The 13,837-nt window shown below is 40.5% G+C and overlaps 1 protein-coding gene across 1 annotated transcript in view; it reads right to left on the reverse strand.

The window, feature by feature from the left end:
* phf24 (PHD finger protein 24) overlaps window positions 1-12,358 on the reverse strand; it is a 31,682-nt gene extending 19,324 nt beyond the window's left edge. Inside the window, exons 1-2 of the mRNA XM_034229521.1 lie at window positions 11,989-12,358; window positions 629-1,044 (exon numbers count right to left, since the gene is read on the reverse strand). Of these exons, the coding sequence (XP_034085412.1) occupies window positions 629-1,042 (414 nt within the window). The 5' untranslated portion in view covers window positions 1,043-1,044; window positions 11,989-12,358. The remainder of the gene's footprint in view (window positions 1-628; window positions 1,045-11,988) is intronic.
* Between the last annotated feature and the right edge of the window lie 1,479 nt (window positions 12,359-13,837).

Consider the following 13,837-nt stretch of genomic DNA (forward strand, 5'->3'; position numbering starts at 1 on the left):
ACAAGGGTGTTTAGATAAAGAGTCCCTTTACAGCCATCTTTATCATAATGCCTAACCTGAAAGAAGGAAGAGAAAACGCTCTGCTGTTGCCATGGAGATTCTGTCTCTTTAATCCCAGGATTTGGGGATTTATAGTGTCTGTTTTGGTAAGGTAAAAGGTATTATGTGATATATACCTTAAATAACATCCTGGCTATGATTACCCACGTCCCTATTTAAAGGTCACCTATTATGTTTCCACTATAAGAGATTCTGAAAGTATCAGGAAAAAAAATAAAAATCGGTCTGAAAATGAGCTGATCTGATTTTGCCCACTTTATGATGTCATAACGATGTTTTGGCTTGTGTAACCATTAGCCAATCACCAACCAAGGTACCCCCCCCCCCCCCACCTTATCACCTGAATCTCCTCCTAGAGCACCATTGTGGGTTTTTTAACCAAATATCTCACAGAGGGGCGTGGGGAGGGGCTCCTTATTTTCATCTAAAGTAACAGACAGAGAATCAGCACTTTTGAAACAGGGCTGAAACAGAGGGGTTTATGGGATGCTACAATGCATGATCTGCGAGACCTTTAATATATTGATGAAAAACAGTATAATAGGGGACCTTTAAGCTCAGATATTACCTGCTCTTTCTTTTTCAGCTCCACCTCTACGGGCTGGTCGTCATCGGCTTCCCTTTTGGGCCGAACGAAAGCAGGTGGCGTGAGCTGATGGGTCTTGTCGAGATCTTCCGGTTCCACTCCTTTCCCGTCCCGTAACCTGGACCAAGACTCCTGGTTGACCTTACAGTCGTCCTTGGCCGGCTGCAAGGTGGACGGACCTGGGTTATTGTCCGTGTCCTCTGGCTCCGCCTCCTCTGTGGTCTTGTCATCAGCATTGGCCGAAGGTTTTGCTTTGGCTTCGCCTTCCTCTTCTTCGTCGTCCGAATTTTTGGCGGGGGCAGGGCGGTCCTTAATGCCCGACTGGAAGGCAAAGACCACAGCGTTGCATTTCTGCACCTTCTCCACCTGCTGCTTCTTTGACATGAGCACTCCCATGGCTACAGACAGATGGAGAGAGAAAGAGACAGAGAACCGTTACACAAGTGCGCTGCATTTATAATTCACTGCAAGAGTGACTCACAATTGTACAGTTGATATCCAAGTTTAAAGCCTCTGATAACTTCTGCTTCATCACGATTGTGCAGGCGTGGTTTGATCAGATTCAGTTGACAGTCCTGGCAACATGAGAACACAAGCCCACAGCTGTCATGGCGATTAAACTATTGCTACGTTGTGATTGGTTCATGGAAGTACGTTAGATCACATTTTGCCAATTGATGTACACCCACTTTAAACCAGTAAAAAAATCACAGTGAAAAAACGAATCGAGACCCTTTCCATCATCGTAATTGAGTGCTGATATAGGTTCAGGGATTCAATATAACCTTGTGTTCCATTACATATACACTGGCACAGCTACCACATAGCTCAATGTATACACGGTCATAAAAAGTGCATACAAACATGGATGTCCTTTATTAGTCCCTACTTTACAAAGAGCTGCTAGAGGCACATGATTGGAAGTATGGTAAACAAACCAAATAACTCTCTCGTAAAGGGAAGACAATATGGGAAACAGAGATGATGTTTTGAACCTATGAATATATTTTCTCTTTTCCGTACTCGCTGAACAGCAAGGCCTCTTTCAAATCTCTTCCTTTCAGCAACACTGCCCCTAAAGTCCTCTCCTGATTACCAATAAACCTTCCCCATCTGCTCCTGTTCCCACATTTCTGTGCCAGTATTTCACGGTTCAATATCCATGAAGATATTGACTGAGATTATGGTTTTTGCTTGAATGATTCTAGTAACAAATCTAAAAATGTGTAAACTAAAAACGGAATAGGTCGTTCCGCTCACAGCAAAACGCCCTAGATTGCAGATTTGTATCTAAACCACCACAAGATTTTCAATCCCAGATGGGGCCCTTGCTGTGGTAGCAGATGTTTGAGAAAACAGCAAATGTTGCCTTCACGTTCAAAGGCTCCTTTTCTTACTTGGGAGTAAGGGATAGCGTACACATTGATGTGGAAATCTATACTTTGGTTTAATGTGCTTGTGGCCGTCATCAACGCATCACGTGAAGGATGTCTTGCATCTGAGGAGCAGTCGATAATAGTTGTTAACAAATCTAAGGAATCAAAAAACGCCATAAAAACCCTTTTGAAGGTCTGAGAGCAATGTAACAAGAAATATATATTCTACACAGTTGTTCAGTTGTGTATTTCCTCAACTGTTGTCCTATTATTTTTGTTGGTATACCTTACTCTAAAGAGTTTTTTAAAACCGATGTTCAGAGCACTGTAAATGGAAATGTCCAACATTTCTATAAGCCCCAGTATTTCATCCACACATGTGCTTTTTTCAGGCAATTTCTATTCCTCTGTTTACCATCCAATTTCCAAAACCCAATGTTCCTACATTGGTTGGAGTCCATATTTTGCTCTTGAGTTCAAATAATAGAGAATTAACGGTGGTTGTGTGTGCGTGTATATGTGGTCCTTTTAAATAGTCAAAAATCTGTGTTTTGATCAATATCACCTTTTCGTCAATGCTAACTGTTGACTGAAAGCAATCTAGTCTGGATAAGATAGAAGATAAGATCAACTTTATCGATCTCAGAGGAGAACATGAACTTCACTATCTATTCAGGTTTTCAATGAGTTTTGCTGGTTATCTTTAGACTGCTGGGCATTCGTCTTTATCGCAAATAATGACAATTTTCCCAGTGTTATTGATCTTGTTTGTGGCAAGACTATTTTCTTTGGTCATTGACCTTGAATCTGCAAAACTCCTGGATTTGTCAGAAATTGATTGCATAACTCCTAGGTGAGTCATACGCTGTATATTGTGTACGGAAGAATGCTGAAACTGACTATTTTTCACTAAAGTGAGACCCACACGTAAATTCCATTATTGCAAAAAGGCGCCTCGTGGATTCAAGTAGATTACACGGTACTCATGAGACATGTGTCTTTGCTCTCAAACGCAATTCCATCCATCCGCACTCCACGTAAGTGCTTGTGTGAAATTCAATCGCATTTATTTGCAGTGAAATGGGAGTCCATACCCTCTCTCTTGCTCTAATATGTTATCAGGCTGCTGGTGGACTCCAGGTGCTTTATAAACTGTAGAAGCTACAACAATCATTTGCAATCGCACAGACCTCAACACCAGCCGCACTGTCTCAGGTTTCATGCATTTAGACAATACAAAAAGAACATCCAGGGTTACAAACAGTAAGATGACATTATCAGTGTATATAAATAGCCACTATCAAACGCTTCTTGGTGTCTTTGTTCTATTTTGGTTTGCTTTCATGCAGTCAAAAACTAGACAAAGTTATCTACTTTATTGATTCCTGCATCAGAAATCTGTTTAGGCTGGCATCTCTCTGAAGGGAGATCAAAGGTCAAGTCAGTTAAAGCATAGCACTCCTGCAGAAGAGAAACTCCCTTATATATTCTTTGAGATTTTAGCCGTTGCAGACCATTAACATGCACACAAATATTTAACACACTACAAGAAAGGGAAAACCCCCAAAAGCATAATGGGCCCTCCTTAACTGTGTCCCAGACTTGTTTTAACAATGTATTTGTGTGTCACACTCGATAATTGACTGCATCAAGTATACTTTAAACTGCCAACGTGCCTATTAAAATCACTCAAGTGTGTTGTTTATGTACTGTATTGTGCACAATTTAAATCGAAAAGGTCCTCAGAGTTGGATAAAAAGTCAAAAATGGACAGATGATGATGCAAAACCTTTAGTTACAAGCCATCAAACAAAACAAAAAAGACTGAAAGACAGAAATAGCTTTCTTTTTATAAGCGCACTATGTTACATATTTTTCAAAACACAGAAGGAGATAAATACAGTACGTTCGGATTCTGTACTTTTTTTTAAAGTGACAGATGACATGATGAAACATATTTTCCTAAGCTCTTTTCTCTGTTATACCAAAACCAATCCAAACTACTCCTGCATTAAAATGATGGAACAGAACCTTTCAGCCATAAACTCATCTATGCTGAACTCACTGAGCTGATTGTCATTCCTGCAGTTATGGTAACAACCTATCCACTATTCCATAGGCCCCTGTGTATTTTAATCCTGTATTATTCTCAGCATGTTGCTGTCATTTATTAGACAGCAGGAGGGCTTTGTACCTAGTGACTGACCTTTTAAATTAAGTGGTCGTCATTGAGGAAGGCAATCATTGCAGGGCATAGCTTAGCAGTTATGTTGTGGCTTGTAACTGGAGGTTTTTACCATTCTCGGTTAAATTATCACTTTTTGTCCAACGCTGATCTCCTCCTCTATATCCATTTAGCATTTTCATGATCTTGGTTTGTGTGTTTCTTGTTTTATTCCTGTGTTTTCTCTCCTGTTTAATTGTCTGTCCTGGCCTTATTAGTTTCACCTGTCCACATCAGCCCTTCAATCACATGACCTCCTACAAACCTGCCCTCTATCCCCTCATCATGCTCGTCCTGCTTTTCTGTTGGCCTCTAGCAGATCCTTGTATGATGCTGTTTGTAATGAAGGTAAGTTCTGTTCTGTTCTGGCCTTGCTATTTCAAATGTAGCCTTGAATAAGGTATAGGTGCTTCTGTGTCCTGCATTTGGGTCCACTCTGCTCCACTTACTCTTGAAAAACATAGCACATCAACAAAACAGAAGATGAAAAGACACACAGAGACATAATATATGTTTCTGGGTTTTTTTCTCAAATCTTGTACTTAATTGCTTGGAGTTTTACATCTTTGTGAACATCCCAAAAACATTCTGTCCTCATTGGGGCTGCTTCTCACTTCTCTTACTTTAATTTCCTCGGTCCTCGGTCCTTGGTATCACCGGAAGTTGATTTGTCTGCGCTATCTTGAGTAGTGTCCCACTGCCCTTATTTGAGGATCGAGGAGCAAGGAGCGATAACGGAGGAGCGATAATCGAGGAACTACCAGACCATCCTCCGGTGAAATCCTCAGACACTCGCCCCGCCCCCTTACCGTGTATCGCTGACTGATTGGACGATGCAGCTTCTTAACATGAGAGCAGTTTCTCAGCGGAGTGAAGAAAACACATGAACCTCACGGGAGTCACTCCTCAGTTTATACCGTGTTTTGTTTCAATTCATGTATCATTTAGTTACAAATATGTGATATATCTGAACAACAAAGTGGTCAAAAATCATTTTATTCATTTATTGGAAACATTTTTCATGATCGCTTTTTCGTTTCACATTTTCATTTATTGTCATTTCCATTCAGTCAGTCATTGAAGGTGGGGTAGGTAATTTTGGAGAAACCAGGACGAGTGCGCTAGAATTTGGAAATATACAGCCGGAAGAAATCTGCCACTTCCTTACAGAGTCCCTCCTCCAACACACACGAACGCGCACATGACCAATGAGTGCATGAGATAAGTTTGTGCACAGATGGAAGGCTGACAGGCAGGTAGGCCATCCAGTTATTTTAGCCGGGCCGGCTCAGATGATTGGTCGTGCTTTTTACAGTACCATTTTTTCATGTATTTTTTGTCAAAGCACTTCAGATATTCATTGCTATCAGGATGTTAAGAGCATTCCATGGAATATAACAAAAAGTGTATCTCGAGCCGGTTTCTTAAACTTACCTACCCCACCTTTAAGTACTATTTAAAATGTTAATTTGCTATATCCACACAAACAAAGTGTGCAATCCAATGAATGTTAATCTAACTGGGTTTTGATAGATAACATATCACTTTTTCTTCTCACAATTATATTATTTCTTTTGTGCACTCAAATCAATATTAATCAAACGTTCGTTTATCAATTTTAAGAATGGCGTTTATCTTTTTTGAGAATGAGTTCTTATTTTATTTTTATTTATTTGGGTCTACAACAGATGATACAGATGTTTATGTCAGTAAATATGTACTAACAGAGGCTGGGGTGTTTGTGAAAATAAGGGGGACAGAGCTGGCTGCTGTCAGACGATCAGCTGTGCGGCAATCATCACAAACGGACGCTCCGGAAGAGGACGTCCCATTGCTCTTAAAACTAATTTCCCTGCTTCTTCTCCCTTCTCGTGGTTTCCTTGCGTCTCTCCCTGCTTCCCTGGTGGGAGGGACTAACCCCCTGATCCCACCGGAAGCCGCTGCACTGCGCTGCGACCTCCTCCTGCGTCATAACCCACCAAGCGCGTTTCAAAACGTTGTGGAAGCGGAGCGTCGTGTGTGCAGCCTCGCAGTTGTTGGATGAACGTTCCACTTCCTGCCTGCGCTGCGCTGCGCCACGTAAAAAATAGGATTCATCCTATATTTTAAAAATTCCTTGCGGCGAGGAGCTTCTGGGACGCTTCGAGGCGCGGCGCAGCGCAGCGGGTCTGGTGGAATAGCACCCATTGACTAGAGTGGCCGCGATCGCTAAAAACGCCGCAGCCGCAGCGCAGACGCTCCTGGTGGGATTAGGGGGTTAGACGGAAACGACGCAAGTGAGGGACGCAAGGATTGCATTTAACCGAAGTGAGATGTAGCCAAAGTCACGATTAATCACTGACATGTAAAAAGCCTCATGGCAATCCGTCCAGGAGCTGGTGAAACCCCAATTGTCAACTAAATGTTGGTAGGGAAAATTCAAATTTTTGTGGGATTCAGTCTAGGATCTATGAATATCGTAGCATCACTGGATGGCAATCTATTGAGTTCTTAATTGATCTGCATAAATGTGGTCGACTGACTGAAATCCCAATCCCAACAGCCATACCTCTAAGATTGAGGAAAAGCAACCTTTAAGACAACATAAGCTTGTATATTGTTTACATCTCTTTAATATACAAAGATCTCTTAGCTGAAGTATCCAAACATCTGATACATGCACTGAAAGCAATACAGGATGGCAGACTTGCTGTTATGGACATAATTATCCACTGAAGTGACCTTCCCACTCTGGCTCAGGGCATCGCTGGCACATAAATGAGACAGCAGCAGCCTTTGGATGCCAGAAATGCCAACTTGTAAACTGCAGCCTCTTTCACAAGAACCCAAGCAAATAAGCACGTTATAAGGCTTTTGCATGCTTGAGGGCAGAATGACATAACTTATACTGTATGGTTGATATAATGCTCAGATGCTGCAACCACAGTTGGATGCTCAAACACTGAGCAGTGCAGATAATGGGCCGTGTCATTTTAAAAGGGATGATAAAGAAATTGCTCTTTAATGGCTATCAAAGTGAACAGACTTCATAATCATAAACACAAGCGAGAAAAAACAAAACAATAATAATAAACTAAGTGCTATTAAATCCCAAGGCCTTAGTACACTCTATCAAATCAATGGCGGTAATAAATGGCACAGATACCGTATATATCCTTTTGAAAGGAAGTCATAACTCTAAGTAAAAACCTCTCCCTCAACTAACAAACAATACAGACGTACATAAAAAAATGATAAGAGTAGACAATGGTGTCTATTTTCCTGCATTATTAATAACTATTGTTTTTTCACAATAATTCAATAACGGAAATGTTCACTCTTGTGTGTTCAAAGGAAAGCGGAAGACGGGATGCTAGGTAATGTACCTGTCACAAATATATTTTCTTCAAACAATACTGGATAAGGAAACTGCTGAGCATGCAGAAGACCTTGTCATTTTCAGGTTAACTCATAAATGTTAAATAAGGGTCTCATTTTGTTTTTCCTCTCAGAGTACAGGTCTATTCTGACACAAATGGGTCAGTGCCTGCATGGCTTTGATACCTCAGTTTATTAGACAGTGCTGAGCAACCTGTGAATTGGTTGCCTCACAAGTCTGAGATTGGAAAGCTTCTGACCACAGGGCTGTCAAACCCATCAACCTCTTTCCTGCCAAACCCACAGCAAGATTTGTGTAGCTCAACGCCTGCGTGCTCTTTATACTCACTAGAGAGATATGTGATGGTTTGTTCTCCATGCATGACAGCACTTGAGTGAGTATCTACAGAATAAACACACGCATGTATATCCATGTGAATCCAATGGTTTGTTACTATCCTATTTTTGTTGTTAATCGCTGAAATCTGACAATGCTAAAAATATGATAAAGAGGTCAAGAAAGTCCATTACAGCTACTGGTGTAAATTATGCTCTATATTTTTGACAATTGAGTTGTATCAGAGTGTTTTTCAGTCAGCTGACATACACTTAGCACAGGGAGCAAACAACTCCCGCTAAGGTTAAAGTTGTTGTAGCCTACTATTTACGCTATGTCCAAAATTCCTGAATAATCATATCCTAATTTAGCGGACTCAAAGCATCCCATTATGCATTGTGAAAAGTAATTTATAACAGATGGCAAATAATAAGTACGGAAAACCATCATCATTGTGTTAGGAAAAAACGGATGAGGATGCTATATTGTTAGCAGGAGACTTTACAGTGCTGCTAAGCTAACTTTAGGACTACATTTGACAATTTATTCTGCCTTTTTTTCCGACGCATACTGAATATGTGATGAAGTAAACCATAATAAAAATGAAGAGTAATTTAACTCATTACTGGAGTTATTAAAACAGTCATTTGCAAAGATTGCTAACATATTTTAAATAAGTTGGCCAACACTGCCAACTTCCTGAATCAACCCTGGCCTGTTTGCACACACACATTTCCTGTGCAACAAAGGATTATTACAGACTTCATTTTCTTTTCTAAACCACAAATTAAATGTTTCAATAATGTATCCAAATTCTCTCCTTTTCTCATGTTTTTTCTTCATTGACATGAATATATCCGGAGCTACTTCTGTGTTTTTAAATCTTTTTAAACAGAAATGATCGAAGTGAAGTTGTTATAAATGATTTGAAAAAATGATGCCGCTCAGGCTTAGCAGTCACCCAAAATCACTTTTGATATTACATTTGAGGGAAAGGATGGCATAAAAAGTCCCTCAGGCTTGGCGTTCAGTAGACTCCTGCAGGAGCAGCTACATGTGCTGCTCTGTTTTCCCTTCTGGACCCGTCTGAATGATTTAAATGCCTCTGGATAAAAAAAGATCTGGACGAGTGGAAGAGAATCTGGGCCACTCCTTGAGGCTGAACCTGACATATGGCAGAGGAAATGTTATTCTGTCATGCAGCACTGTGATAGAATATTCTCAAGCTGCCGGTATTGCATCGCCTTTGTGTCTCAGATCCGGTATTCTCCTGTTTTCATCCATATTCCAAGTATATCTTTCATTTTATGTCCCCATTTTCTCTGACACTCTATATACTCTTCCAGAAACTGTATATGTGATTTACGTCAACAATTGACTGTAACAAGCTCTCAGATGATGTAGCTCTCAGGAGTATCTTGGTTTTAATTAAATATTGATTATTTCAAAGGGAGGTGGCACCAAAGTGCTCCTCAAATCCTTGTGATTTTGTTTCTGCTACTCTGAGTTATCCTGTTGAAGCTAGTCTGCACTTTACTCATTAATTTAACACTATCAGACCACGTCGGGACAACAACAAAGGCATCACTGGTCCATAGTTATCGCATTTGCGAAGCTCCTAATTCCAACCCATAGTTATTTTGTGAATGTTATGCACCCAAGAAATGTTGGTGGATCTATTTTTGTCACACATGCCGGTGGAAAAAGCTGATTATAATATGCTTAACAAGGAATTTGGTTTGAATTGGAATCCATTTTCTTCCGCAAGCAGTGTATTAGAGGCCAACAGGGATACCTTAAGGTCTTTATTAGTATTCAGTGCTTCGCTGCCCAAGTGTCACCATGGGGAGGTTATTGAGATCTGCAGGGGCTTATACAACAGCCATTTATCAGTCTACGGAAAAATAGTCCACTTTTTTTTCCCCAGTAATATATTGTGCTGTCCAGGTGCCAAAAAGGGTAATGCTTTAATATGTTGCTCAAAGTTATTAAGACTGCCCCGTTTAGCACGTTAGCTAGAATGACTTAACCTTTAAAGGTGAACCTTATAATTATCATTACCTCCAACAAGAAGGTTATGTTTCCGACTCGGTTTGTCTGATGGCCGTCAGCATGATTACGGAAAAAACGTCCCGCTCCATTTTAATGAAACTTGGAGGAAGGGTGTATTATGAGCCAAGGAAGAACCCATTTCATTTCTGAAGGGAATCCGATTTAGGGAAGCAGATACACAAACTATTCGGCACTTGTGTCAACACTGCAAGATGGAGCAGTCAAGGCTGCATTCATGTGGTGTCGAAATAATTGGAAAAATTGGTCTGCGCTCTTCGAAGTGCCAGTCAAGTTGCTCAAATTCTCCAAAGAAAAACATAATTGAGGGTGACCTCAAAGGAATCCCAAATTCCACTGCCAGTTTTCCTCGTAAGATTTTTTAAAAATGCTTTAAAAACATTTTTTTTGGGAGACAACAATTGTTTTCAAAGGGACATCAGTGGTTTCCAGCTTTATGACTTAGGACCGCTTAAATCAAACCAAGACATTTTGCAGTCAGTCGTCAGGTTGAAGCCTAAGTGTTGCTAGCAGTTCAACTATAGAGTGGTTTAGATCAATGGCAAGGTAAATATCCAGTGCTTTAATTGGAGAAAATGTAATTGGATGATCCAATAACCAACCTGGGAACCATTGAGTAAAGATAAGAACCAAACATGTCAAGTACAATCATGTAAATCTGAAATATTACATTCTATTCACCCAACTAGACAACAGACCCCGTTAACGAACGACATTTGTCCGACAAACTGTTACGTTAAAACACATTTTACCTCATAAAAGCATGAAAAGGAGGCTAATCTGTTTCTGGCTATGTGTTTCTCTCACTGTATGATTCCTTTTCCCAAAGCTGTTGGATGTCACTGTTATGTGCTGATCAGAATCCCAACCAGCCCTCCTTTTCATTCCTTGTTTCAGAAGAGGAGGTCGTTAGAGGGGGGGGGGAGGTATTTTGAATGGGAGCACCACAAAGCACGCCTTTTCATGGGAATGAATCCCCCTTTAGCTGAAGACCTCACCCACGGACCAGGGAAGCAAAGACCTGGAACTAATTACACTAACGAGTTCACCCTGATCGCTGTAATAACCACTGAGTGGAATCATTAACAGCCATTTAAAGCAACATGTACGTGCACTTGGACAAACAGGGCTAAATAAACCAAATAAATATATCATTGCCCCGAGATAAACACTTCTACAGTATGTGCATGAAACAACAACTCTCCCTTGGGTATGTCTTGCCTCCTCTTCAACACTTGTACCTGTGCACACACAAATAAAGCATGCTCAAGGCTTAGTAAATGTACATGGGGGGGGGGGGGTGAGATTCAGGAAAAAGTGCCTGAATGGAGGAGGAATTTAAATCTCAATGCATCGTTAGACTGGAGACATCACGTTGGCATTCAGGCGCTGCCAGGCGAAGGGATTCTGTGCCAACCTTGACGCTCAGAGAGAGTCTGACAATAAGCAGAACTCAGGCTGCAGGGATCCGTCACTGAGTGAGGAGCAGGACTCACTCACACACAAGGACTCGTATTGGCTGGTTTGTGAAGCCCTCTGTGGGCTGGGAGATAGCAACAACAAGGGGTTGTGAGCAAAGACTGATGGAGAGCTTAATGGACGGCAGCACTCCCCTGTGGGACGGAGGAAAGTACATTACATCTGCTACAGAGAATTCAGAATTATGCAGCCAGTGCCATTAGTTGCAGAATGGATGCAACTTCCTATAAGGTCATAGAAAAAGAAAAGCAGCCAATGACGTACATGCAAGAACTCCCACATTTTTGCCACAATTTCTGCAGATTTGTATGAAACAAAAGCAACTCTCCTTTCCCCCTTTTTCGTGCTGACCTACATATGCATCCCATCCGTAATGAGGCTTCCCAACAAATACGGGTCCTGCTACAGTTTACAACATCATTCATAAAAACACAAAATAGACCTTGCGTAGCGTCCCGCTTGGTTTCTTATGTAACCTTGTGGCATTGTGTGGACTCACCGTAAAGAGTGAAAAGGCTGCTGTTCAGCTGGAGACTTTGTCCTTTGCGTCTCAAGCCTGGCCGTCCAGCATGGCAAGACTTCACTTGAATGTGATTCTGAAGCCCCCCTCCCGAGAGAGATGAATGGCACAGCAGTTTATTATTCCTTCCCCCTCTTCTAGGTCCCACTGTGGAAATGTACAGTCGGAAGCAGCTTGTCTCCTTTGAGCAGGAACTGAGTCTTCTCCGCGGACAGCTCCGGTGCTGAAATCTTCCTCTCTCTCTTCCTCCACCCTCCTCCTTCCTGAGCTAGTCCCTCAGCATCTGAGGAGACACGCAGCGTGCAGGCTGTTGTAGGCACGAGGAGACTCAAAGGCGGCCACTGAAGTTCAATTCGGGGATTTATAAGCATCGTATTTCAGCCCCCTCCCCCTCCAGAGAGCCCTGCTGCGAGTTATAGTCATTGTAGGTTAATAACTTGTAGGTGCTCCTGGAGTGTGTTGATTGGTTGGAACCATTAAGGATTATGTCACACATTAATATAATGATTTTGAGAATGGGATGTTGCTTTAATTTTGGAATCCTATTCAAGTCAAAACGTCTTTTTGTTTGGCAGCTGGGGTATGCTTCAAAGCAAAGACCGCCTGGAGTCAGAATTTAGCATAGCATGGAGGCATTTTATGCATGCAAAGCTGCAGCCATGCAGTACAGATTAAATAAAGTGGGGAGAGTGCATGAAACATATTCAAATCTGCAGTAAAATATGTAGGCTAAATTGTGATTTTTTTCTTTTACATTTTGGGGTAAATAACACATTTGCGTTCAAATACACATCATTGGTGCAGTGTTTTCTTTCCTTTTTTTACCACAATTTCTAAACAATCTTATTTTATAAGCACAAGAGTGTTTATTTAATATCACCCTTCTATAATGTGATTAAAAAATATCAGCAAAGTTGCTTTTGGCAATCCATGCAGTCATCAGCAGATGGGATGCAATAAACCTGTGAATTACATTTGATTGGACCATCACCATTATTTCTGACTTTTGAGAGTAACCCATTCAATATAATGGAACGTTTTCAGAACATATATATTAAATAAAAACAAATTTGTTGTGAGAGGTTAGTTAAACTGGCTAAAATATAATTGCTTTCATAATTTCCCCTATCCGCTTATTATGTTTTGAAAAGATATGCATTTTTGTTTGATATTAAAGAGAAAAAAACAGCAACTGGTATAACCAATGCTCAAACTATTATATGTGTTTTGTTGAGCTTCTACTAAACACCTTAACAACTTAATATTTGAGTGTGTATGTCGCAAAAGCTGCTACAATAAAACAATATATATGAACCGAGTAATACTCACATCCAAGGCAAGGCACGTTTATTAACATTGCAGATATCAACACAAGGCAATTCAAAGTGCTTTTCAAATAAACATATTTGACACACAGTCTATAAAAAGCAATACAAAACAATAGAACAAGCTACAATGGAATAAAATGAGCATAAAATACAGGAATTATTACAGTGCTGTGAAGGGTATAGTTTGTTTACATCAGGCAGAGACAAAAGAAAAATGTTTATCATTCTTTTGTACTCATTAAGAAATAACTAAAGGAATAACTAGAACACAAATATGCTGGACTAGGTATACACAGAATAAATGTATGTTCAATAAAATAAATGTCAAAACTGTACTTTAATAACCTCTGCTTTGTATGTGTTGCAAAACACATTCTTCCTGCCTGGCATCAGTCCCTCATGAAATTGATTTACATAAAATGACATGTGTATGCCAAAATGATAAATATTACTCCACAATGAGAATATACATCTGTGTCAACATTTTTAATACAATAAGG

This window comes from Gymnodraco acuticeps, unplaced genomic scaffold (assembly GCF_902827175.1).
Source record: "Gymnodraco acuticeps unplaced genomic scaffold, fGymAcu1.1, whole genome shotgun sequence".
Taxonomy (NCBI): domain Eukaryota; kingdom Metazoa; phylum Chordata; class Actinopteri; order Perciformes; family Bathydraconidae; genus Gymnodraco; species Gymnodraco acuticeps.